General features: G+C 53.9%; 1 protein-coding gene across 11 annotated transcripts in view; it reads left to right on the forward strand.

Moving 5' to 3' along the window:
- Positions 1 to 26,867, forward strand: part of ARHGAP39 (Rho GTPase activating protein 39) — a 77,945-nt gene that overhangs the window by 19,178 nt on the left and 31,900 nt on the right. For 3 of the 11 annotated variants that reach the window (XM_032467934.1, XM_032467933.1, XM_032467936.1), the window contains one exon: positions 20,444 to 20,612. In XM_032467934.1, coding sequence (XP_032323825.1) covers positions 20,497 to 20,612 — 116 coding nt within the window. In that variant the 5' untranslated portion in view covers positions 20,444 to 20,496. Of the gene's footprint in view, positions 1 to 1,095; positions 9,012 to 13,552; positions 13,947 to 16,297; positions 20,166 to 20,443; positions 20,613 to 26,867 lie in introns of those variants that run through there. The other 8 variants (XM_032467931.1, XM_032467937.1, XM_032467932.1 and 5 more) reach the window with 7 other exon arrangements.

Below are 26,867 nucleotides of genomic sequence, written 5' to 3' on the forward strand. Positions count from 1 at the left end.
TTTTCCCCCCTAATTAGTAATCATTGAGCTTCTTGTATCTGTAGGGTTTTTTCCTTGAAATTTGGAAAGTTTTTTTACCATTATCTTTTCGACTGTTTTTACTCTCTTGTCCCTTTTATTTTGGGGTGGGGCTGCAGTGATGTGTCTGCCAGGTGCTTGATGTCCTTTGGGTCTCTGAGCCCCATTCATTCCCTCTGTGCTTTAGCTTGGACGGCTGCTTCTGCGTCTTCAAGCTCCTGCTCGCTCTTCTCGCCACATTTAAGGTGAGGGCAGTCACGCCCGGCATTTCTTCTCAGCTTAGTGAGCTGCCCATGTGGGACGCCTGTCCTCACCCCGTGGTCTGTAAAGTGTCTCCAGGCAGAAGCTGGGGGCGCAGGGCTCACCTCCTTTCTGGGGGACCACAGCCCCTGCTGCTGGTTGTCCAGCATCTGGCAAGAGCAACTTTACATGCTTTGTTCAAGTGGCGGCTTGGCTGCAGGAGCACAGGCCCAGCCCTGTCGTGACCAGAGCTCTGGCTCCATCCCGCAGAAAGCTGTTCCTTAGTTTTTTTAGGTCAGTTTGCTGCAGGTTAGATGAGGTGGTGGAGGTCCAGCACCAGTGATCTCAGTCTGGGGTTTTCCACACACGGAGAACGTGGCACCAGGCAGAGGGAATGTGCCTCCTTTGGGGTGAGGCTCCTCTTTCATCTTCTCAGCCCCTCTCTACTGGGCATGAGGTTTTAGGCATGTATGTGTAACTCACTATCTCTAGTCTCCAGGATTTCCTGTTAATAATTCTTGCCTCAATTACTGTTTTGTCTGTCAGTGATTTTCAGCTCTGGCTGCACATGAAAATCACCTTGAGAACTTTGAAAATACACTGGCTTGGAAGTCATGGTGCCTGAAAAGTCGGGGGTGGAGGTGGGGAGATGTAGTCCAGGCTCGCAGGATTTGAGGAAGTGAGGAGGTGGAGACCAGGGTCACAGCAAACGTGGGGATGCCTGGGGGCCATAACGGAGGTGGTGGCTGGAGGGGCCAAGCTGGGGAGATGAGGCCACGATTGAGCACTGTTGGGGAGGGGTGGGTGGGGGAGAGGTGTTAGCACACAGGATAGGCAAGGGGTCACCGCTACATGAGTCCCCGGGAAGGGGTGGCCCTGCTCCTTCTCGGCTGTTGCCCTGACAGTCACCACTGACTGAGCAGCCGGAGGCAGCACCCGCTGCTGCTCCAGGCATGTGAGTGCAGGGGGCCCAGTCCCCGTGGGACCGAGGCAGTGGGCAAATATGCTGAGGGACCCAGGGTGTGATACTGTGATTCCATTCCCAAAGGACAAGCGCAGCAGGAGAGTTCTCGCATTAGAACATTGTCATTGATTCCCAAAATTGCTCCCGAGCCATCCAGGGAGAGCTGGTGTCTTATGGTAGCGAGGTGATGTTTTGGAAGGCCCTAAGGTTGGGGACTAGTGGCTAGGGGGCCCAGCCATGTGATTAGAGGATTGGAACTTGGACCCACTGCTAGAGCTTCAGGGATGGAAGAGGGGCTGGATGTGGAATCAGTCACCAGTGGTCAGTGATTGAATTAGTCATGCCTGTGGAGTGACGCTTCCATAACACCAGAAGGACGGGGTTTGGAGGGCTTCCAGGTTACTGAATGAGGATGCGTCTGTGCTGGGAGGAGGGCGCATCCCAGCTCCATGGGGATGAGCTCCTGTGCTTGGCACTCATAGACCTCACCCTGCGGATCTCTACATCTGGCTGTGGATTCGTGTCCTTTAATATCCTCTGCAGTAAGCTGGTAATGTAGTGAGTGGACTGGTTTCCTAAGTTTTGTGAGCTGCTGTAGCAAATTAACAGAACCAAGGAAGATGTGTTGGCAACCTCCGACTTATAGCCAGTGGTTAGAAGCACAGGTGCCCACCTGGACTTGCAGTGGCATCTGACATGGGGTGGAACACGGGTTCCTGGGTTCACCTCCTAAATAGATCCTGGGATCTGCTTTCGAAGGAAGTGCAGACAGGCAGTGATGCACTGATGGGGTGGAGTGGGTGTCCCTGCCGCCGGCATGAGTCCTGCACCAGTGCTGGGTGAGTGGGCACGTGGCCGCCACGTGGCGTTTCCTCCTGGACCGTGCCTGTGATGTGGCCGTTGGTCATGAGGTGTGGAGTCCAGGTGGCTCACGTTACTTCCCTAAGCTTCTCGTCGCCCACATCCCTGCTCATGGTTGTCTTGTTCTCGCAGACGGATCATAGCTGCCACGTGTAAGGCACCTCCAGGAAGAGCTGCTCAGTCATTGTTTTCCCTTCACTTAGCAGTTCCCTCCCACCTCCTGTTTCTGCTGCTTGAGGGCTGGGGACCAGTGCTCAGCCCTTAGGGGCCTGAGAGCTGGAACCCACACACCTTTCCACCTGTGGTCCTGTGGCTGGGATGAGGCCCTTCAGATACCACCTCCCTCTCTTCCATGTGAGAGCTGGCGCTGAAGGAGACCCTGGAGATACTTGACCCCCACCTGTAGGTCAGCAAGGCCTGTACACTCAGGGGGGCTGGCATCAGCTGGTGAGGAGGGGCGTCTCCAAAAGCCGTGTGTCTGTCCAACTTTTAAAATTAGATAATAGCATATTTAGAAGTTGTGATTTGGATTTTTGTGCTTCATAGAATGTTTTACTATCACAAGAAAGAGAAAAATAGAATAATGCCAGTAGGGATGAATGAGATCTCACACCGTTTTTTCCTCCACACCGGAGCCTGGTGAAGGAAGACAGCACAGAACATTCGGAGGTGCTGAAATTGACAACGCTGAAATGGAAAGTTTGGCTAAATTTTTAATAATATTTTGTGGGTTGTTTATCTGCCCCTAAAAACAGGTATTCATCGGGAAAGCAGTTCTTTCCTGCAGTACTTCACCATTTGTTGTTGTTGCTATATCTGTACAGAAATGTTGCTTTGTAGGTTTACTGTGAAAACTGTACTCTTTTTTTCGCCCTCCGTGTGAAACTGAGTGGGTCACAGGCAGAAAAACAAGCAGGCGGTGGCTTGTTTGAACCTGTCTGAGTTTAGCAAGTCCTTGGCATCAGGGAGCCTCTCACAGGCCATCCAAACCTTGATCTGCCTTTTGGCGGAAGTGATTTTCAACATTTTCCTATTACACTTGTAGTATTTTCTATAAAGAGCAAGTGTGCACGTATTTCTCACTTAACATCAGCAACCCATCCTGAAAATCAGACATTCTGCATGAAAACACTGAGTCTATTTCTCATCATATTAAGTCGGGGAAATTATTAACACAGTCAATCTCCTAAAACACAACTGAGACACTGGTGAAAGACCTTTATGTGAGAAATAGGCCATCCTGTTAGGATGTAAAACGTGGTTCCCTGATTTCTAGAGAACTGCTGTGGGGTATTCGCTGTTGCTGTTCCTGGGGTCACGCCCAGAGCCCCTGTGTTGGCGGCACGTCAGCAACCCAGCTGACACCTTTCAGACGCGTGTGCAGCGTGCTTCTCCTGATTGAACTGGGAATCCAGCTTGAGGGTTTTTTTTTTCCCTGCATGTTGTTTTGAGGAAATTGTTGCTTTACTTTTTTGACATAAATACAAAATTTACCCCTTTAACAACCATTGACTGAAATACATATTAGAAGAATTATATGACTTATGAACTTTTAAACTATCAGAAACCAAAAGGCCTTCTACCAAAAGCATTGATCAGGATGACTTCCGGAGGTGTGCCCGTGTTTGTGGTATGACTGATGTTAATAGACGACGAGGTTAAGGAGGTGTTTTTTCTGCATTTTGAAATAATTTGTGTGGTGGAAATGAAATTTAAATTAATTCAAAAATACTTCTGGACTCTATCTCCAATTTTTCCCACTGAAGATAATTTTTAAGGAAGGCATATTGGTTTTCAGGGAAGGACGGCAGATTGAACACGTGCACACAGTGTTGCTGCCTGCCACCCATCCCTAAACGAGCAGTAGAGTGATGTTTGAAAAAGTCATACTCACATGACTGGGTGAAGTGAGAGGAGACGAACACAGTCTTGAGAGCTGGGAAGCTGACGGGTGAGTCAGGACTGACTTAGCAGGTCTGAGAAAGCCAGGTTCTGTGTTGGCAGAGAGGACAGCTGAGCACTGGTCCTGTCTGCATCACAGAATCCTCAAAAGGCTCAAAATTTAGAGGCACCGGGGACTTTAAAAAAATGAGAGAGAGAATCACAGTGAGGAGCAGAAAACAAGAGGCTAACAAGAAGGATCAGGAAGACTTGAAAGGGACCAAATAGAATCTCTAGAAGCAAATAATAGTTGACATTTAAAAACTGACCAACAGGCTAAATATCAGAGTATGCATAGTTGAAGAGAGACTTTGTAGACAAGCTGAAAGGAGTTTATTAAGAACAGCAAAGAGTTAACAGAATGGAAAATATGGCAGAAATTGGTTGGGATGTGGAGGACAGAATGCAGAAGTTTAAGATGCATTTGATTTCAGCCCCGAAAGGGAAGATAGAATGGAGAAGAGGCGATATGTGAAGAACCGTTGGCTGAAAAATAATCTGGAACTAATGAAAGATATGATGGAAATAGTTTATTTCAAACAGGATGAATAGCATCCACATTGAGAAACATCACAGCAGAGCTCCAGGCACCAGAGACCAAGACAGGATTTAAAGCAACCAGAAATGAGACCCTCCAGCCAGACGGCAGGTCCTGACGTGGCTCCTCTGCAGTCTCAGCACCCGCGGACCACAGTGGGAGCGATCTGAGACACTGGCCTCCCGCAAGGTTACCTTTTCAGAGCTAGGTAGAAATATTAGTTTCAGATAAACAAAGAAAGCGTGTTTACTACCGACATTCTTCATCAGAGACAGAATGTGATGCAGAATGGAATGGTTAACAAGTGATGAACATGTTTGCATGAGATAATTATACATCGTAGGTTCAAAAGAGAGACCGCACGGCAGCAGCGTGGGTGAGGATGAAGTTGAGAATCTCCGAGAGAGAGCCGGCTTGGAAACCAGAGAAGAATATTAAAGCCTGGGAAGCCCATTACCTGGAAAACAACAGTTTCAGAGTTGGGACAGGGAGGATAGTGACAGCAAGTCACCAGCAGGGTCACGGGGAGAACATCAAGGCCGACTGCGCGGACGGGCAGGAGACTGCAGGGCGCTCAGAGATGCGGGCCAACTCAAGGTCGGGAAGCTTTGGGCTTCTTAGTGGCAATTCTGGAATTTAGATGTCCGTGAAGCAGTAAGTTCAAAATTTTGAAGGAAAGTGACTTTCCATACAGTCCTGTTTACTCGTGGAAACTGCTGGAGGCCTGGGGGTTTGCCCCGCCCTCCCTGTCCTGGAAGTGACTGAGGCAGTCTTTCCCAGACAGGGTAGTGACGGGGAGCTGATCCTTGGGGCTCAGGGTGTGCCGTGAAGGGAGGCCCTGGAAAGGGCGGTGCCCCTGTGGATAGAGCCATCTCAGTCCTTGAAACCAGGCACGTGGACTGCTGACCATGGCAGAGCCATCGGTACCGTGCGTGTTCACACACTGGAAGCAGAGCAGACCTGGGCATCACGCATGTCTACCTCACAGTGTGTCCGCAGGTTCTCCGATGCAGCTGCCGCCCCGTGTCCAGGAGCCTCATGTTTTTCAGCTCTCAGGTTTGCATGTGAGCCCTTTTGATGGATTCCAGTTCTTAGGTGAAATTCTTCATCCATCATCTGTTTTCATGAATCCATTAGTTGGGGGTATTTTAAAGTCCCTGCGTTGCTGCAGGGTCCCCGTGACACTGGCGGCCAAGCCAGACTCGCTTCCGGGGCTCTGCCGGCCACACTGCCGCTTGGTGCCTGCCTGCCTGCCCCCCAGGGGATGTCCGGGCTCAGCTGCAGAGCAATGCCCACCCCTCCAGGGGCTCCAGGGTCCTGGCTGTTGGGTAGCATTTCCTTGCCTTCAAAGAGATTTCTTTAAAACTTCTTTAAAATCTGGTTTTCTACTTGTCCTCAGCAAGAGTTTTGGCTGCTGATGGCTCTTCTACCATTGGGTGGAATGTATCAGCTGGGGGCCTTAAGATCGGGTACACGTGGCTGCTGAGGTCTTCCGCCCTTGTGGTGCCCCTGGAGTCCCGCCAGCTGAGGCAGAGAAAACCAGGTGATGTGGAGGACTAGGTCAGTGGCCGCGAGGGGCCCCAGGATGGATCGAAGCTCTGCAGCCCCTGTAGCTGCTTGCTAGCTGCTTGCTCTTTGTGGCCTTTGCTGTGGGAACTTTAGCCCCGTCCTGAAGCCTCTCTGCCTGTCAGCTGGGGCTTGGCCATGTGATTCTTGCTGGCACAGTGCCGTGCTGGTGCAGGAGCCCATGCCCATGTCTGCTTTGGCTGCATCCCAACAATTCCTGCCCAGCAGGCTCCGCTCTAGGCCAAGTCCCTGGGAGACCGAGGCAGAGCCATGCTGTGCGTGGCTGTCATGTGGAATGAGCAGAGGAAGCACTGCTTAGGGTCTGGGTGGTTGGTGCCTGCGCAGGACGTGCCCACTGAGCATCCTCATGCCTGGAGTGGCTGCCCTGTGTGTCACAAGAGAGGGAGCTGGCGCCTCGGTGCTCAGTGCTGCAGGGCGGCAACTGCGGGGTCTGTCCAGAGGCATCACAGTTGTGACTTTTACAAAATGCAATTTAAATGCTTCAAATTTTGAATTACTCTACTAGCAAACACTCTTGACTGTTGGACCCTGGCAGGTATCACACCATCCAAAATAAACCCTTCTTTTATAGCCAGCCAGACCTGCCTGCCTCATGTCTGCGTGACCTGGACCGTCTCACCTTGGTCATGAGTCTCCCCTTGGCTGGGGGGCCTTGCAGAGCTTCTGGGCTCACAGCCTGGCGAGGGCTCTCTGCTACCCACATGGTGCTGTCGTCTCGGTCACTGCAGGTCAGGATTCCTGCATCCCAGGGAGGCTTGTGCAGGAGGCGATGCTCAAGTTAGTGCCACGGGACAGACCGGCTTCCTGGGTGCCCTGCCTTCCTCGAGTTTGGGGCCTACGCTGGGATGGTAAAGGGTGTGGTACAAGTTGCTGACCTTCACAAGACAGTAGGGCTTCACTCAGGCGGTGCCCCTCCATCTCAAAGAGGGACACATTGAGGCTGGTGTGCACAGGGCTGTGCTGAGTGCTGGGGAAGACGGACGTGGACTGGACTTGGACCGACCAGGCCGTGAAGGGCTGTGCGGCCCTGGGGGTCCCCAGGGTGAGCGCTTGTGGAGACATGAGGTAGGCAGAGACTGGTACCAGAGGCGGCTGAAAGTCGTGCTGACAACATCATACCTGCCTTTGAAGGTTAAAAAAAAAAAGGACCCTAAGACTTCAGGGTCTGCTGGTGGCATTTAGGACAGACTTGGAAGGGAGCACATAGGGCACCGGGGACATCCTCCCAGGGCTGTTTGAGAAGGAGCTGGATGCCTCGGTCCTCTCCCTCGCTCCCCGGAGTTGACAACTGCCTCCTTGTTCCAGGGAGAGGGACGGGTCCTGGGAGTGGGGACTCTACCACCCGTGAGGGTGAGGTTGAGATGGCCAGGCCTTTCCCTCTGCACCAGCTGTTTTGTTTTTTTTGGTGGTAGTGGTAGGGGGAGGATCCAGTCAGCCAAGAAGAGCCAGAGAGGCTTACACCAGGCCCTGTCCAGTGGCCCAGCACATCCACCCACCCAAGATCCAGAGCCAAGCTTTTGACAGGAAGTGGAGAAGCATCGTCAGTGTCTCGGAGGTGAGAGGACTTAGTGCCAGGGGACCAGGCAGGGTGTGGTGGAGGGAGGGACAGGGAACAGAATGGGGCCCTGAGAGCAGGAGTGAATTAGCAGGTAAATGAAATCGACGTGGTCATCCAAAAGGAGAACAGGAGGACCGAGGAACAGAGGGCGACTTCAACAGTGACCCTGCCAGTGCACGAGGCAGACTGGTCAGCCGCCTTGCAGGAGTCGGGGAACCTCAGGAGCAAGACTGACACATAAACTGTGACCCCCTCAAAAACAGTCCGTTTGCTGTCCAGGTGGAATAAAGGCATTTTCAGATGTGTACATTTTCAAAACTTTATCTCCCACCTGCCCTTTTTCAGGAAAAAGAAGAGATGGAGCCAGGAAAACACTCTCACAGAAGGGAGAGACAGTCCCAGGACGGCAGTGCCCAGGGCCTGGCCACCCTGCCTGCCGGGCCTCCAGGCTCGCTTGTCAGCGGCTTATGTGACTCTAGTGTCCCCTCCGCTTCCATGCTGGTGGACTCTGCCTGTGCCTTTCTGGGGCTCACCTGGGACTCGCCCCGCTGCTACTGTGCTCAGCCCTCTGTGGTCCTGGCCCGTGTCCTGGCGGCTGAGGGCCGGGTGAGGATGGATGCTCGGGGAGATGATTCTTGCTTTCTGGACCACATTCTGGGTCAACAGGCTGCTGACGTGAGAACTTGCAGAGTCTTGGTGGGAAGAGAGGCCACTGAAAAGGTGGTGAAGGTCCCTGGGGCGTGCCGTCTGTGATGGCCAGCAGGAGCCTGCCTGCCGGAGCTCTGGCTCACACCCCTCAGGAAGAAGTGCTCTGGAGATTCCCAGCTAAAATGAGACCCCCGTACCCCACCCATGGAGCCCTCTGCCCCACTTTGTCGTCTTGCTTTCCTGCACCAGCTTTGCCTTCGGTGCACTTGCTGTTCGTTTAAAAACAAGCAAAACAGCTTTGACCTCTACCCCTAGGCTGCATCCCTGAACCTTCCATCCTTCCTCCTTGGTCATGAGCCCATCCCCCACTGCCTGTCTCCAGGGGCCGCCAGCACCCTCTCCCACACCCCTACCTCCTCCAGCCCTCACCTCATTCATCATGCCTGTAGACACATTGGTCAGGAAAAGTGGGATTACTGCTGTGTGCTGATTTCTCCTAAACTTGCATCCAAAACTCAGATCTCTTCCCGAACCACAGGTGCCTGTGGCTGAGCAGCTGCTTGATGCACAAAGTGCCTCGCCTGCCTGCTGGAGAGCGTCGTCCAGCACCGTCCAGCACCGTCCAGCACCGTCCAGCCCTGTCCAGCTCCATCCAGGTGGCACTGCCCCACTGCCCTGGCTCAGCCCACGCCACCACATGGGTTGTTGTCTGTATACCCATTTGGGCTGCAGGCGGGGTGCTGGGAGGCGGGACACCCACCGCATGGGATGCTGTGGAGACTTGAGGTGCTGCAGCGCCCACAGCAGATGACACACAACTCTGAACGTGTAGAAAACTGTGGAGAGAGAACCAGCAGCTCTGGGGATCAGGGAAATCCAGTGGGAATCTTGAGGAACACACGGCCTTGTCTGCGCAGTTTAAAACTACAGGGGACTGACTGACAGGGTTGGGAAACGGCACCTGCATGCTGGATGGGAGCTGGGTTTAGGGCAGACATGGAGAGCTGGCAGCTGTGGCTGTCCGCAGGCCCAGGTTTGCTCGGAACTGCTGGCTGGCAGGTTCTGTTGTCTGCTCACCTATGGGTTATCAGTTACTGCGGGAGTGGTCTGAGATCTCCCACCATGACCGTGTCTATGTCTCCCTTTGGCTTGGCTGTCTCTATGCCTGAGGCTGTGTTGTCCTGTTTTGTCTTCCCTTTGTTGGCCCTTCGGGGTGGCGGCGTGTCCCTCTCTGGGCACTGCTGTTTCCTCCCGGTATCAGTGCCCCCCACTGAATGCTCAGGGGACTGGCCTGCCGTGCCCCAGACCTGCATCACCGCTCAGGAAGTGCCAGCTCTTTCAGGGCTGCTGCCTTCTGGGGCCTTGGTACGCCCTCCTTACTCTCCTCTTGTGCTGCGGCTTAGAAGGGTAGGTAGCCTGCTGCATCCAAGGCCCTTGGAGAAGGGGCAAAATTGGAGACACCCTTCTGCTGTGCCCTGGCCCCCCTTTTCCACCACCCTCTCTCCCCTCCATCTCTCTCTCCCCTCCCCCTCTCCATAATAGCAGCAGGTATGGGAGGTTAAATAGCCCTGGGAGGGCTCTATTGATTATCGGTGCAACCCAGCTTTAGGATAAGGGATCCATTATCCTCTCATTTGGCTCCTCCATGAGGGACCTGCTTCAGGAATGGCTGGATCCAGCTGCTAGGTGGTCATTCTCCTTTTCCCCATTATTTATTTCTGCCCACTTAATTTTTTCGAGAAACCTCCCCCTGCTGGGGACAAAATGATCCAGCAGCTGCAGGCCCCAAGCCCCACCCTAGTGCTCCCAGCAGGCCAGGTTTGTCTTCTGCTGCAGTTCTCTCGATGCTGCCTCTGCACTGTGTCCTTCCTGTGGGGTCAGGTGCAGGCACTCAGACCCCCGCAGGGCCCTGGGGAAGGGGTCTGGTAGCAGAGAGGAGGGGGAGGAGCATAGATGGCTGGCTCCGGTGGCAGGTGCTGGGCCCAGCAGGACCTACAGAGCGTGAGTTCAGGTGCTGGCCTTTTCAAAATGGGACGTAGAGGTTCTGCCTCATAAGCCTTGTTGCCTGACCTGAAAGGGTGAGGACCTCGGGCAGGTGTGGAGTGGGAAGTGGGATGGTGCTCTTGCCGGTCGTTACATGGTAAATAGGAGGTGCTCCGTAGATGGTTAGGGCTGTGCCCTTAGATGCTGAAGCTAGAGGCAGATTTGAGGAGCCAGTGCGTCTTCGTGGGTGTCAGGTTCCAGGCCAGCCTGCTGGGTTGTGGTTCCAGGCTTGCTGCCTCGCCCCGTCCTCTTAAGTGTTTGTGGGGTGACTGCCCTCGTGTGAGGGGAGGCAGACCCATGAGCCGCTATGAGCTGCACGTGGATGAGGAGACCCGCCTGCCGGCCCTGTGCCGCTGCGTTGTGCTGAGCAGGCAGGCCGGCCGCTGTGTCGGAGAGACTGCACTGCTCCAGCTTTCCTCGGAGGTGATGCTCAGCTCTGGGCTCCCCACTGGCAACTGTCCTGTCACTTTCCGACCCTCCCGACGGGCAGCTCTGCGTCACTTCTCAGCCATATGCCAGGACGTCTGGCTCTTGGGAGTTGGGTCTGGCAATGATCGCGGGTGACTGCTCACTGCCCACTGCCTGCTGCCCGGGGGCGGGGCCGAGCAGCTCGGCCTTTGACCTTTGTTAGGAATGTACTTTAGCCCTGGTTTGTGCCAGTTTTCAGGGATGTTCCATGGCTGGTCCCCTGAGATGAAGCCTCTCTCAGGTGTGAGGCCTCTGCCCACCGTGCGACAGGCCACCCGGCAGGCCTGCCTCTGGAAGCACCTTCTGCGCATACCCCTGGGGCTGCACAAGCTTTCTCCGGAGTCAGTGTGTCCACTCTTGACCATCACAATTTCACATTCTTACGTTTAATGTGACTGGATCTTTAAAAACCTGGTCTGGCAGACTTGGTCCTACCCTGACCACTGGTCTGTTTGTGTTTATTGAAATTATTATATTTGAAGTTATTTCTATCATCTTACCTCACACTCTATTTTCCTATCATTTTGGGACAGATTGCTGTTTTCCTCTTTTCTTAGCTTCTTTTGTATTGATTATTTTTTCTTGATATTTTTTTTTCTCCTCTAATAGTTTGGAATTCATTCACTCAGCTTCCATAGTGGCTGCCCTGGGTATTTTAACACGCAGAATTCATTTATCAAATCTAAACTTAATTGATATTTTTAGTCTCCTCCAAACAATTCAAAGCTCTTAGAACTTTAAGAGTCTCATCACTCCCCTCCCACCTGCAGGCTGGCCTCTCCCTCTCCCAGCCCACAGCTCCTGGCCCTCCTGCTGGGGGCGTCTCTGAGTGGGTCACCAGCTGGGCCCATCCAAGGCTGTCTCTTCCATCCCTGCTTCCTCCAAACCGAACAAGATCAGCTACTGGCCAGGCCCTCAGATGCCGGACAGCAGAGGGCCCCTTGATTTCTTCTGCTCCTGGCTTCCTCAGCCTTTGCCCTCTGAGGTTCCAAACTTTCTTCCCATCTAATCTATGGATTAAAAAAATTTTTAGTAGTTTTAAACTGTTGCGTGTGTCGTAAAGCCATGTGTTTGTTCTCAAAGGGTTGGTCAGAGCTGTGCAGTTCATTCTTCTGAGAGTCCTCCCTTCCAGCAGGTACCGGGCTGATCTCCTGTCACAGTGGAGATAGGTCCCTCTCCTCGGCACCATGGCCCCTGTGGCTGCCCAGCTTGGCCTTCTAGGAGGCCACTGCCTCTTCTGTGACTGGAACTTGGCAGAAAGGAGCCTCTGATAGTCAGAGCTGATGAAACGGCCCTTGCTTTCAACAGCAGGTTTCTGGAACCTCCAGCGAGCAGCTGGAAGAGACACCCTGCGGCAGGGGAAGCCTCCCCAGGCACCAGAAGGGCTCGGCCTGAGGGCCTGCTTGGACTGCGGGGGCCCTTACTGTGACTGCTGGCGCCAACCAGAAGAGTGCAGGCCTCAACTCTGTGTTTCTCAATGGTTTTCTGTCCTGCTTTCTGTTGTAGATAAACGTTTCTGCCCCTCTGGGTTTGATTTCCTGATTGAGTCCTGACGAAGCCGGTGCTCACTCAGCACCTCTGCTCACTTCTGGGCCTAAGAAAGACTCATAGCCACTCCTCACCCTCACCCATTGTGGTTTTGACTAAAAATGTCATTTTATGCCTTTGAAAACACAGCTAGTGGGCATGTCTCCCTGCCGTGCCCCCCTACCCCACCCCCGATCTGTGGGAGCAAAGTGTGCTGTTGCTGCTGTCGGGAAGCCATTGCGTTTTACTCCTTCTTCCGAGACATGGCCTAGCCGACCTCAGTGGGTTTCACTGTCTCACCACAAGGGCGCAGCCCCTCTGTGGCCCCGTGGGTAATGCTCTACCTCCCACAGGCTACTTTTATGCTGGACTCTGTTCAGCTGTGTGGGTTTGTCTGCTCATGGAAGTTGACCAACTTTGCATCGGAGAAATATCTGCTGGCTTCTTCAGCCTTGGGGGTGGTAAGGTGCTCGGGGCGTGGTGAGCTTGTGCTGTCGAGCGCAGGCTTCCTAAGGGTGAGTCAGACCACACGGGCAGCACATGAGAGGATGCACCAAGCTTGCCTTGAGTGTCCTGCGTGGAGGTGGGGAGGACGGCATGGTCAGGCCTGAGTGTAGTGACCCTGCGGGTGGAACAGGGCTAGGGGCTGGCAGGAGCAGGCCAGCCTCCTGGACGTGGCTCCTGCCTTTGGCATTTTCTGTCTGGACGAACCATCCTCTGGATGGAGGGTGCTGGTTAGTGCCCCAGTGTCCCCTCCTGTCTGTCGAGGGCGTCGCCCGTGGCCGTGAGCTGTAGGGAGTCTCTGGGGTGCCGAGGTGCCCAGGGCAGAGTGTGTCCCCCAGTGAGTGAGGAGCAGCACAGGGGAGGGCCGTTCTGGACCCCATTGGGCCTCGGGCTGTCGTCACTCTGGTGAGTGCCCAGGGCTGCAGTGTGTGTCCGGCCTCTGTGCAGGCACCAGGCCCCACGCACTCGCGAGCACTCATGTGCTTTCGCACTGTCAGTGCCACCCAGGCTACCACAGGCAGAGCTGCCAGGCTGGCGGGGAGGGCTGGCGCAGGTCCCCCTATGCCCCCACCCTGCTCTCAACCAGTGGGGGCCATCCTGGGATCTGGAGCAGGCACTGGGGTGGGGTGTGCGGGGTGGGGCAGCGGGACCGCCGTCTGTGGGAGGAGCATGCTGGGCCCAGGAGCAGATCGCAGCTTCCTGGGGCTAGTTCTCCCGCAGACCCCCATCAGGAGCCGGCACAGAGAGTCTTCTGTTCCAGAACTCGCGTAGGAAGTTGGAATCGGGAACCTTCTCGCCCACTTATGACCGGAACTGTCCTGCAGCGTGGAGCGGGGGAGGAGCAAGCGGCTGCCCTGGGGGTAGGGGGACAGCGAGGCCTAGGGGCCCCACATGGTGTCAGGCACTTGCATCTCATCCTGCTCTGGGTACGGCCCGCCTGCCGGCCATCCTGGCGGTCCCACCGCGGCTCTGAGTCTCAGCACAGGGCAGGTCTGGACCACTTTCTGCTCGTCTGTGGCACGAGCACCGAGCAGGACCTGCCTTCTGAGGTGAGGGGAAAGACAGCGGAGCGGGCCACGTGGTGAGGGTCTACAGAGAGGCGGGCGTGTGTGCAGCTGCTGGGAGCCTGGGCACTTGGCAGAGGGCAGCTGTTGTCATGCCAGTGTGAATGTCTGTGAGTTTTCCACGTGTGTTTACTGGCCTCATTGTACCAGGTGCTCTTCAAGAGGCGTGATCTGCGGAGGGAGGAGGAGCGCCAACCGCAAGGGAGGGGCCACCTCCAGGGAGTACTGAGCACTTGTCTGTGCACCTCTCCCCACAGGGCGTGTCACCGGGGACCTGTGTCACCAGGGACCTGGGTCCCCAGGGCTCTGACCGGGACCTGCCCCACCTGCACCCTCATCCCCACTGAGCCAGAGCAGCCGAGGGCACATGGCACGGAGCCGGCCCCAGGCTGCATTGACAGTGGGCAGTGTGCTGTGAGGTTGGGACCCTGGGGCCTGGAAGGTCATTGAGGGGCCTGGGGTTGGGGGCCCAGCCCACGGAGACTTTCAAGGTAACGAACCGCCTTCAAGTGAGGGGTCTGTGCAGAGCGTTTTGCAGGGAGTCGGCCAGGAAGGAACTTAAGTGTGGGATGGCGGCCTGGCCCCAAGAGCTTCCTTCCCCAGCCTCCCATTAAATTACTCATGCAGGCAAGTGAGACACCCTCATCAGTAAGTTGTAAAAGCCCATGGAAGTCACTGAGCGAAGAGGGGGGCTTGCACAGGGCAGGCGCCAGCCATCTCTGCACCGGACCATGGGAAGTCGGGTGGGGCCAGCGGGGCTGGGCCGGGCGTGGCAGTGGCCCACTCGGGCAAGTGGGAATGGAGTGGACTGGCTTCAGGATTTTTTGGCTCCGTGGGCCTGCTTGCAGGGTGCCTGTTTGTGCTTCCAGTTGTCCCTTGATAGTTTCAGGAGCTTTATTGTCCTCAGGGACCCTCTGTTTCCTCCTGGGTCAGGGCAGGGACTGCACAGATGCCCCTGCCCGGCTGGCAGGCCTAGAGGAGTGGCAGTGAGAGGAGCCCTCGCACCCGCCCGCAGCCAAGCACTCGGTTGCCAGGTCCCTCCAGTGCCTGTCACACACTTGCGCTGTTCAGAGGAGCCTGCCTTCCATCAAGTCAGCCAGCCGTTTCGTTCCACTGAGTGGAGGTGCAGGCCCTGGGGCCGAGCAGTGATCAGAAGGCACTGCTCTCATTCAGTGGGTTTTTAAACAGCCGCAGCAAGGCCTCAGTAATAAGGACAACGTCCTCTGCCTCGCCATGCACTGGCCTCCTTCCTAGGGGGAGACCCCCGGCCCTGTCCCAGTGCCCAGGGTCACTGCGCCACCCCCACCCTCCTTACTGAAGCCCCCTCGTTGTTACGGGGCTGAGGCCATTGAGGGCCGGGGGCTCAGCCTGGAGGGGGTCAGGGACTGGAGCTCCCATGGGTGCAGGACGGACAGTGCTGGCTCCTCCTCCAGACACTGTCACAGCCACCCGCCCTCACTCCTCCCAAGCCAGGGGTGCTGTGCTGGTGGAGGGTTTTGGGAAGGACACGGGTGTCACAGCCCAGCTCCTGTGTCCCGGCCACTGGCTTCTAAACGGTAGAGATTTTGTTCTCTCTAAATAGCCCACAGGGGCCCTGGTGCAGCTTATTGGTGAGGGAGGCATGCCCGCCACGGGTAAGCATAGCAGGTCTGTGTGTCCTGCTTGCCCGTCATGTGACCCTGAGGCCAGAGGTCAAGTACTGTCCCCATAGCAGCGGCTTTCCAGCACCTTGAGGGGCAGCAGCCCCCAGGATCCACAGTCTGTGGTGTCCAGGCAACTCCAAACAGCAGTGTCCTTTCTCCGACGCCCTTCCGCAGAAAGGTCTGAGAAGCTGGTTCTGCCCCGCGGTGGATTCCGTGACTTGCGGGTGGGCTGGGTCGTGATCTTAACCCTGACAGCGAGGCCCCTCCCCTGGATGGGGTGTCAGTGTGCACGCTGCAGGCGGCGGGTGTGGTTGAGCCAGTCTGGCCCTCGCTGCTGGGGAGAATGGGGCTCTGTGCCTCCAGCTCAGAGCCGGGCTTTCAGAACATGAAGCTGAGACGGACTCATTGTTCAGAACTTGGAAAACTTATTAAAAACAGCATTGAGAGTGAAACGTAGGCCTTCTGCAAGTGATGGCCGGGTAGAGACTTGTTTATTCCACTTGCCTCCCTGAAACTCACTGAAATGGACAAAAAGAATGAAGAGAGGGAACAGGATTTAATCTACCATGAGTCTGAGGGACAGCACAGCGGGAGGAGGCTGTTGGGCAGAGGGGAAGAGGAGCCAGCGCTGCCAGCAGGGTCGGGTTGGGTTGGGTTCCCCCAGCAGAAGATTTTCAGGGGCCCCAGTGGCGACACTTGCTTGGTGGGAGAAGGTCTGTGGTTTGGGTGGGCATTGGTGAGAGAGGAGCTGGAGGAGGGAGGCCCAGCTGCCCCAGCCACACCCTCTCCAAGGGGTAGAGGGGAAGGAGAGGGGATGGCACTCCCTGTGCCAGTGTTGGCCTCTGGCAGTGCCTTGGGCCTGCAACCTGCTTGCTGTGGGGGCTGAGAACCGGCCTCTGCCCTCCTGGGACTCGCCTTGCGGTGAGCTACCTGCGGTCAGGTGGACATCACCCCGGAAGGGCTCCCACAGGCCATGGAGCCACCTTCCCTCCTGCCCCTCGCAGCACGACTGAGACCGAGGCCCCAGTGGTCACTCAGAAACCAGGAGACTCTTGCTGGAACCAGCGGGAAGAAACTGCTGGCCAAGGCCAGGGGTGTTGCTTGCATGGTGCAGGGAGCCTGCCTGAGCAGAGCACAGACGAGGGCCCGGTGCGCCTGGGACTACAGGCTGTCCTGTGCTGCGAGGGGCAGACCGCTCTGTCTTCCATTTAAGTTGAGTTTCTGTCACTTGCAACCCAAAAATGTCCTAATACCAGAAACTCATTTCCAGAGCAGACCCTGTAAAGAAATGTGGCAGAAGAGCATCCTGGAATGACACACTGGGTGGGAGGCCCCTCGCTTAGCCCTGGCCCTTCCCTTATTTTTAGGTGAGCAGTGACCAGGAACCACGTGGGCCCCTCACGTAGACACTGAAGGAGAAGGAGGGAGGGATGAGCACCAACAGCAGGAGAAGAGCAAACCCAGGAAGCGGAGGGAGCACAACACTGAAAATTCATAGAGAGGGGCTCAGAGAAGAGACAGGATGGCAGGAGTTGGGGAGTGAGCTGCGGAGCTGAGGGGTCAAAGACAAAGACGGTGACAAACATGAGCCCCACCCGCAACAGCAAACGAGGGGATGGCTGCTGCTGGGAAAGACTGAGTCTCCCAGGGAAATTCTCAATAAAAATTTGGTAAATCCAATGCAACAATACATAAAAAGGACAGTATATCACAACCAGCTGGTATTTGTCCAAGGAATGGTTTAATGTTAGAAAATTGATCAGAAGGATCCAGCTGTTCTCAAACCAAAAAAAGAAAAGTCATGCGATCATTTCAGTAGACATGGTAAAAATGTTGTACAAAATTCAATACCCATTGCTAATTTTCAAAACTTCAGCAAACTAAGAATTCAAGGAAATTTCCTCAACTAGACAAAGGACATTTATGAAACACCTACAGCTAACATCATGCTCAAGAGTGAAACACTGGCTGCTTCCCCTAGGATCGGGGTGAGGCACTGTCCCCTCTCACTGTCCTGTCCAGCACCTTCATGGCGGTTCCAGCCACTGCAGTGAGGCAAGAAAAAGAAAGAAATCACCCGTATTGGAAAGGGAGAAGCGAAACTATGTTCACGCTTGACGTGGTTGTCTGTGTAGAAATTCTAATGAAACTTGCGAAGTGGGGGGAGCAATTAGAATAAGTGAGTTTAGTAGCACTGTCACAGGTACAAAGACCAATATGCAAAAACATTATGTATTTCTGTACTAGTAACAAACAATTGGAAATTGTTTTATATATTTTTTAGCATCAAAAATATGAAATGCAGGTAAATTTGACTAAATATGTGCAAGATCTCTACACTAAAAACTGCGAAGCGTGGCTGAAGGAAACTGTTGTGACTAATGGAGAGCTGACCAGGGTAGCAGATCGGGGGGCTCAGAATCACTGTGTCTCTTGTTTTCCTCGTGTTAGTGTGTAGACTGGATGCAGGCAGTTTTGTAGAAACTGAGAAGCTGATTCTGAAATTCGTATGAAAATGCAGAGGAACTGGAAGAGTAAAACAACTTCCAAAATGAAGAGTGCAGTTGGAGGGCTAACCCTGCCTGATTTCAGGCCCAGGGCTTTTTGGCCCACCCAGGTGAGGTGTCCGTCCCAGGTGGGAGGAGGCTGTCAGGAGCTGACCCCCAGACACCGAGCGCACCGATGTGTCCGAGGCGGCGGCCTTGCCTCTCCAGATGAGCCAGGGCAGGTGGCTGAAGACCACCGGATGAGCAGGTAGAGGAGGTTGGTTTGAGCTGCTCTCAGGTTAGGGTAGGTACCTTTTAGTTTTTCAAAATTTCACTAACACTGCTGTGTTTTAATTTTTTTGTTTTTGATACTGATGCCGTACAAGAAAGTCAATACTTGTTTCACTTTTTTATTTTCTTTTCTTTAATTGAAGAATAGTTGATTTACAGTGTTGTGTTAGTTTTTGTTTCCCTTTAAAAAAAATTGCATTCCTAGTAGTCTTTGTGGCTCTGTGAGTGGCAGGAAGGAGAAGACTGGCAGCACTTCCTGCAGGGTAGCACCTTCCAGCTTCTGAGCCGGCTGAGTCAGGCTGGACCTGGGTGCTGAGTCCGTCTGGGCCTTAGCCAGGGTGTCTGATGGGCCTGCAGTGTCTCTTCCCCTTGGGCCCTTGGCCAGCTGTGTCACCACCTCGTGCCCTAAACTGGTTTTCTCTCCCTTCGAGTAGCACAGTTAGGATTGGTGGACCAGCCTCTTCCAGGGGGGCCTTGTCCTGACACCAGCAGGTGGGGACGGGGAGCCCCGGGGATGTGCCTGCTCCGCATTTCTTCGAATGCTTTACTAAAGTGAGGCATGTGCTTGTGGAAGCACTGGCATGGAACTCCGAGAGCGTCTGTCACCAGCACTCGTGCCACAGCAGCTCTGCCCCTGGCCCCACCTGTCCCCACCTGGCATTGAGGGGCTGCTTCTGATTTCTAACAGCAGGGCCTCAGCATGCCGGACCTGGAGCTTCTGTGAGGGAATCGTACTGTGTCTGGCTTCTGCCTCTCACTCCCTGGGAGCTACACCCAGGTTGTTGGGGGTGACCCCTTCCTGCACTTTGAGTGTCCACTGGGGGTGACCCCTCCGTGCACTTTTGAGTGACCCACCAGGGGTGACCCCTGCCTGCACTTTGAGTGTGCATTCTGCTGGGGAGAACACCCGGCTGCTGTGAGCAGTGTGGGAACACTGTGTGCACGTCTTGGTGAACTGACGTGTGTACTCCTGGTGGCCCCCACGATGGCAGTGGCAGCCCTGGATGCAGGGCTGCAGCGTATGTGCAACACAGCAGAGACACGGCCGACCGCGTCACAGTGGGCCACACTGTCTCCCACAGCCCCAGTGGCCCCACACTGCTGCCAGCGTGGGATAGGCTCTTTCCATTTCAGCCACTTTGGGGGCAGGCTAGTACTCCGTTACACTTTCAAGTAGTGTCTCTGTGACAACTCATGAGGCTGAGCATGTTTCTATGTGTTTATTAGCCATTTAGACATTTTTTTTTGTGAGTGTATGTTAAAGTCTTTTGTCCTTTTTTTTTCTTTTTTTTTTCTTTAGGAATTTTTATGTGTTCTGTAAATGGTCCTTTGTCAGATCACATATGTACGCACACGTATGTATCTTATTGTACATATTCTATGCAGCAAATGCCTCCCACCTTGAATTTGTCTTTTTATTCACAATGGCAAAACAAACACCGATAAACAGAGGTCCTTAATGTTATAGTCCAATATATTGTTTCCTTTGTGGTAAGTGTATTTTGTGTCTGGTTAAGATATCTGCACCTACTGTAAGACCACTAGATTTTTTTCTGCATTTTTCCTAAAAGCCTTACTTTACTTTCAACGTTCAGCTCTGAAGGTTCCTAGGAACTGAGTGTGCTGCACTGGAGGGTGGCGTCAGGGCCTCTTTCTCCTGTACGTGCATCACGTCAGCACAGTGCCTGTCCTCAGTCAGGTAGCCTGCGCGTGCCAACGACCCTCGAGTGTGACCAGTCGGAGGCGTGCCATGTGCTGCTCGCACGTGGACGTGGTAGCGCCAAGTAGGTGGTGTTGCCTGGGTTTGACAGGCAGGGACTCTGCTCTCAAAGGTGGCAGGCGGCTTGCCCAGGGCTGGTGGGCAGGGGGCCTGGGTGCACTGCCCAGGGCTGGCCGGGACTCGGGGAGCTGGGAGGCTGGCTCTAGCCTGGGTGTGCCTCAGTCTTGCTGGTGACCTGGGCTGTGAGGGGCTGGGCTGGGCTGTCACTGGTTCCCCAAACCCAAAGGCGTGCTGAGATGTTTTCCAAACTTAACGTGCTTACAGACTTCCGCTCTCTCGCAGGGCAGCACCTTCCTGACTGATGCTGGAGGGGCGTCCCACCCAATGACCTGCTGATGTCCGTCCACCTGGGTCCTCGGGAGAAGGCTGCCATGTCCCAGACACAGGACTACGAATGTGAGAGCCATCATGCTGGCGGGCCGGAGTCTCGGATTCCAGGATCGAGCACCAGGTGAGGCGGAGGTGCCAGGGGACCAGCAAAGCAGGAGGAGCCCTTTCTTCCTTCAGAGGTGTCTCCACTGGTCAGCTGTCCCACCCACTCTCCTGTGCCCGGCACCACTTTCCTTTCCCGAGTGATTGGTGCTCCTTCTGAATTTGGTGTCCCTGTGGAAGCACAGTCCCCAGGTGGTCCCACCTCCTGTGGTGGACGTGCTGCAGAAGGAGGGCTTCTCCTCGGGCCAGGGGACTTGGCTGCCTGGGCTGGACTCCCTGTCCACCGGTGGCCTGGCCCCGCTCCTCACGCCACCGGGCATGGATCCATGCCAAGGCAGAAGCCACAGAAGATCATTTTGATTTTTCTGATTCATAGCTTTCTTTGGGAATAACTCACCAAGTTGCAGGGATAGGAAAGGTGCTCCAAACACTGGGTCCCCTTGCCTGGGTTCCCCTGGTGTCTGTGGTGTGCTGCCCTTCCCTCCACACATGAGCTGTGCTAAGTGTCCTCGGGTGGGCCTCGCGTGTCCGGCCCAGCCTTTGCTGAGTCCCCCAGGTCGGGTCACCGTGGGCACTTGTGCTGCCAGGCTTCGGCCCTTGGGCCGTCGGGGCCTGCTTGGGCAGCAGGTTCCCTGCCGTCCTCTTGTCTCCCGGCCCCTCCAGCACAGCTCACCCAGTGGCTCTCATCTGCACACATCACCTTTACTTTTTGTGACCTGAAAGATTTCCACTTTCTTTCTCTGCCTTTTGTGACACGGACACTTTTTAAGGTAACAGTCGCCTTTGTTACAATAGAGCCCTCAGTTTGATTTGTCTGATGATTTATTAGGAGAGTGCCGGCAGTGGCTGTCTGCGCTTGTCTGCTCTCTCCGGACAGTAGCTGCTTTCCCCACCACCATGCTCCTCCCCAGGTCTGGTGCTTTGACGGTTTCTTACAAGACCCAGGCTTCCCTGGGCGGGTGCAGAATGCCAGCTTCCCAACCACAGCACTGATTCCAGGGCTGCCATCAGCGTCCCACATCCTGTATCCTGCATCCCGCAAGCCGAGCCCCTTCCCTCTTCCTGCTCCCGGGTCCCTTTGTTTTCACCCCGCACTTACTTATTTGGTGCCCATGCTACCCAGGGCGGGCCAGGGGTGCCTGCAGGCTGGCCCCCGTGACTCTGGGAGCCTCCCTCCTGCAGTTCACGGGCTGCATCTTGTTCTGCCCCCTTCCCGTCATCAGCTGTTTGTCTGAGGGGACCTGCTTCCTGAGGGCACACACTGTCTCAGAACCAGAGTAGGGGCTCCGTGTGCTCATGGCTCCTGCAGTGTGTCTGCTTCCTGGCCCTGTAAGCAGACAGACAAGAAGGCGTGTGCTCATGAGCGCACACATGTGGACACAGAGAGAGCACATTAGAGATGCTCATTCACACCGACACCGGCCCCTTCCCAGGGCATCTTCTTGCCGTGTCCCGTTGCAGTCATCCTTTTCCTGCAGGAGAGCCCTGCTCCCAGGAGTGTCATCTGAAAGTGTGTCCAAAATTACTTAAAAATTTGGGGTTTATTTGCACACAGCCCCTGTGCACACTCCACCCAAGAGCAGGAATGGAGTCTATTCCTCTTCACAGGCTGCTTGGATTAGTTTTCTTTTCCCTTCCTGTTGTGGTTTTTATGTTAACTGGAGTGCAGTTGGGTTCATTTGTTTCAGTTTGAGGTTTTTCTCTCTCGCTTTCCAATCATACTGATTCACTTTGTTTTTTAAACATGTAGAATATTAACATGTTTTAAAAGACAAAACTATCCAAAAGGTGCATTCAGAGAAAGACCCCTCAGACCCTCTTGCACCCCTACCCACTTCTTGCAGGTCAGTTTGCAGGTTTACCTCCTGGGTTTCTGTCCTGAGGCCCCCCTGTCCTTTGCAGCTACCTGGTGGCAGCGGTTACTCTGCAGTTGCTTTGTCTTGTTGGGGGTGTGTCTGCAGGGAACCCAGGAGGGGCTGCTGGGCTGGAGACGTTGTGCCGTTGTCCCCATGTGTGTGCCCTCTGTCTGTCACAGCCTCCCAGGATGGGCCCGGACCAGATGAGACGCCTGGGGGCAGCCAGCCTCACTGTGGCTTGGGCTTTATGTCCGACGCCAGGTGAAGTGGAACTTTTTCCATGTGAACTTTTGCTCACTTTGTGATTGTCTGTTCTTATCTTTTTCCCATTTTTCTATAGTATTTTTGGTTTTTTCCTTGTTCAAATTTATATATTAAGGTTATGAACCTTTTATCTATAATATATATTGCAAATATTTAACATTTTCACCAAATGTGTCCAGAAAACCCTAATCTTTTTATTTTATTCCTTTTTTTTTGCAGGAGGGAGGTAATTAGGTTTATTTATTTACTTTTTCATTGGAGGTACTGAGGATTGAACCCAGGACCTTGTGCATGCTAAGCATGCACTCTACCATTTGAGCTATACTGTGCCCCATCAAATCTTTTGATTCACAATGTTGTGTTAGTTTCTGGAGTACAGCAAAGTGATTCAGTTTTATATATATATATATATTCTTCTTCATATTCCTTATCATTATAGGTTACTGTAAGATACTGAATATAGTTCCCTGTGCTACACAGTAGGTCCTTGTTTATCTATTTTATGTATAGTAGTATGTATCTGCAAATCCCAAACTTCTGTTTTATCCTTATTCCCCACTTTCCCCACTGGTAACCCTAAGTTTGTTTTCTGTGTCTGTGAATCTGTTTCTGTTTTGTAAATAAGTTCCTTAGTGCCAGTTTTTTTAGATTCCACATATAAGTGATATCATACGATATTTGTCTTTCTTTTTCTGACTTCACTTAGTATGATGATCTCTGGGTCCATCCATGTTGCTACATTATTCCATTCTTTTTTTTATGACTGAATAGTATTCCATTGTATAAATACACCACAGCTCCTTTATTCAATCATCTGTCAATGGACACTTAGGTTGTTTCCATGTCTTGGCTATTGTATATAGTGCTGCTGTGAACATTGGGGTGCATGTATCTTTTTGACTTAGAATTTTCTCCAGACAGACACCCAGAAGTGGAATTGCTGGATCATACGGTAACTCTATTTTTAGTTTTCTAAGAAATCTCTGTACTGTTTTCCATAAGGGCTGCACCAAATTACATTCCCACCAACAGTGTAGGAGGGTTCCCTTTTCTCCACGCCCTCTCCAGCATTTGTTGTTTGTAGACTTTTTGATGATGACCATTCTGACCAGTGTGAGATGATACCTCATTGTAGTTTAGATTTGTGTTTCTCTAACAATTAGTGATGTTGAGCATCTTTTCATGTGCCTGTTTGCCATGTGGATGTCTTCTTTGGAGAAATGTCTGTTGAGGTCTTCTGTCCATTTACTGTTTTCGTTTTTTTTTTATATTAAGTTGTATGAGCTGTTTGTATGTTTCGGAAATTAGTCCCTTGCCCGTCGCATCGTTTGCAAACAAACGTGCAGGAGCAGGTGTGCATGGTGGTGGTGTTGATGCTGAGCAGGCCTGACAGCTGAGGGTTGCGGGGCCCAGGGTCCTGGGTGTGAGGTGCCTCGCTCAGGCCAGGTCTGACTCCAATTGGAGCCCATGGGTCAGTGCTGCCCCTTGGCCTCCGTGCTTGTCCCGGTGGCACTGACTGGTGTGCGTGCTTGGTCCCAGACACCCACCATCCTTCATGAAGCCCCAGCCCCTCTCTGCTCCCTGCAGCGAGTGCCCCACCTGCCGCCCTATGCCTGCTGGGCTCCTGCCGATGGCGGTCCTTTTTAAAGCGAGGCATAATTCACTTGCCTCGAAATTCACTCTTCAAAGTATACAGTGTCTCTAGTGCTTTCAAGGTTGTGCAACCATCCTCACTATGTACGTCTGAACACTTTCACCGCCCCACAAAGAAACCCCTTCCCATTGGCAGTCCCTCCCATTCCCTCCCCTAGCCCCTGGCAGCCACTAATCTACCTTCTCTCTCCATTTGTCTGTTCTGGACAGTTTAAATAAATGGAAACACACAATAGTGGTCTTTGTACCTGGCATTTTCACTCAGCATAATGTTTTCAGGGTTCATCCATGCTGTAGCCTGTGTCAGGGCTTCCTCTTCATAGCCGTATGACACTCCAGCGTGTGGGTACAGCACACTTTGTTTACCCACTCATCAGGGGCTAGACGTGCGGTTCGCTCCTCCTGTTGGCTGTGCATAGATAATGCTGCTGTGAACATTTATGTGCAGGTCCTGTGTGGACCTGTTCCTGTGTGCCGAGGGCTGGGGTCACTTGGTAACTCTGTGTCGAACTTGGTGAGGAGCCGCAGACTCAGCACTAACATCTTACGTCCTGCCAGCAGTACAAAGAGGTTGCAGTTGCTCCACATCCGACACCTGCTGACATGACTTAAAATACCGTGACTCCAGCCAGCTTGCGGGCATGCGTGGGCTCACGGTGGTCGCTGTGCCTCTCCCTGACTGCTTGTGAGGGTGACCGCCTTTTTATGTGCTGTTGGCTCTTTGTGCCTCTTCTTTGGAGAAACGCCTGTCCAGATTTCCCGTTTTGAAACTGGGCTGTAGGAGTTGTGTGTGTGCTCTGGACGCCAGTCGCTCGGCAGACGTGTGATTTGCAGATCTCTGTGCGTGTCTTTCCACTCTCTTGACGGTGTTATTCATGGCACAGACATTTTTAATTTTGGTCAAGTCCAGTTTACCTGTTTTTGTTTTGTTGCTTGTGCTTCTGGTATCAGGTCTAAGGATCCATGGCTAAATCGAGTCACAGAGGGTTGCCTCTGTGTTTCCTTCTGAGAGTTTTGTAGTTTGGCTCTTACAGTTAGACCTTTGGTCCACCCGAAGTTAGCTTCCGTGTGTGGTGTGAGGCGAGGCCCAGCCTTGCCCGTCTGCCTGTAGATCCCCAGCTGCCCAGCACCGTTTGTTGAGGAGACTGGCCTTTCCCAGGGAGCGGTCCCTGCGCCCCTGTGGGATGTCTGTAGGGCAGGGGATGTGCTTGGCCGCACTTGCCTCCCTTTCACCTGGTAGACCACCTGGTGACCTGGTGCCTACTTGGCACTCAGTAGGTTGTTCTGGGAAATAAATACATGAACAGATCATTGTCAGCAAGTAAACGTCTCCAAGATTCTGGGGAAAGAGACAGATCCATTGGTGAGCAGCATGCCCAGTGCACTGGGGAGAGGCTGCAGCCCCAGGTGCCACGCGGCCACCCTGTGTGACACCTCCACCTGCGTCACAGCTGTGAATCTGCGTCATCTTGTATCCTTCCACCACTGTCCCCAGGTGGCTTATTCTTTCCTTCCAAGTTCATTTTAGATACTGTTGCCAAATAAGTCTTCTCAGACCCAGCTGTGAGGGTGTGGCTGGGCCGCCGCAGTCAGTCAGTCCGTCACCAGCAGGTCCATACCCCTCCTCCTGGCAGTGAAGCCCCCAGGGGCAGTTTTAGCACCATTTTTTTTCCCCACCCAGTGTTTATTTATTCATATTTTAAAAGCATAATTTTAATGGGAGTGTCAAATTTGTCAGCACTGTTTTCATCACGCTCCTGGGGACCCTGTATCCTTGTACCATGCAGTCCCCACTGACTGGGAGCTGGGCGTGGACAGCACAGACCCTAGGGTGAGGCACGTTTTCTCCAATCTGCGCAGAGTTGCTGGTCCCGCCCCGCTGTCCCCAGGTCCCAGCGTGCTCCCTGCCCCTGCATCCCTGGGGCTCTGGGTCGGTGCCGTGGGGGGTCCTGGGTCCCCAGGGCTCTGGGTCAGTGCCATGGGGGATCCTGGGTCCCCGAGGGTCTGGGTCAGTGCCATGGGGGGTCCTGGGTCCGTGGGGCTCTGGGTCGGTGCCATGGGGGGTCCTGGGTCCCCGAGGGTCTGAGTCAGTGCCATGGGGGATCCTGGGTCCCTGAGGGTCTGGGTCAGTGCCATGGGGAGTCCTGGGTCCCCGGGGCTCTGGGTCAGTGCCGTGGGGGGTCCTGGGTCTCTGGGGCTCTGGGTCAGTGCTGTGGGGGGTCCTGGGTCTCTGGGGCTCTGGGTCGGGGCTGTGGGGAGTCCTGGGTCCCTGGGGGTTTGGGTCAGTGCTGTGGGGGGCAGGCCCTGCCCACATGCACATCCAGCATGCTGAAAGGGAACACGCTGTTCTTTATTCAGAGAGAATTGTAACCATTAAATTTATTTGAAAGTGTGTTTAAGGCAGAAATAAGAATTGTTCTTACTTCTTTGGGGCTCAGAATGTTCGGTCCAGTTCTCCGAGCGTCTCTGTGGGAATGGCCCTTCCTGGGGCCGTGTGTGCC

The sequence above is a fragment of the Camelus ferus genome, chromosome 25 (assembly GCF_009834535.1).
Source record: "Camelus ferus isolate YT-003-E chromosome 25, BCGSAC_Cfer_1.0, whole genome shotgun sequence".
Classification (NCBI taxonomy): Eukaryota; Metazoa; Chordata; class Mammalia; order Artiodactyla; family Camelidae; genus Camelus; species Camelus ferus.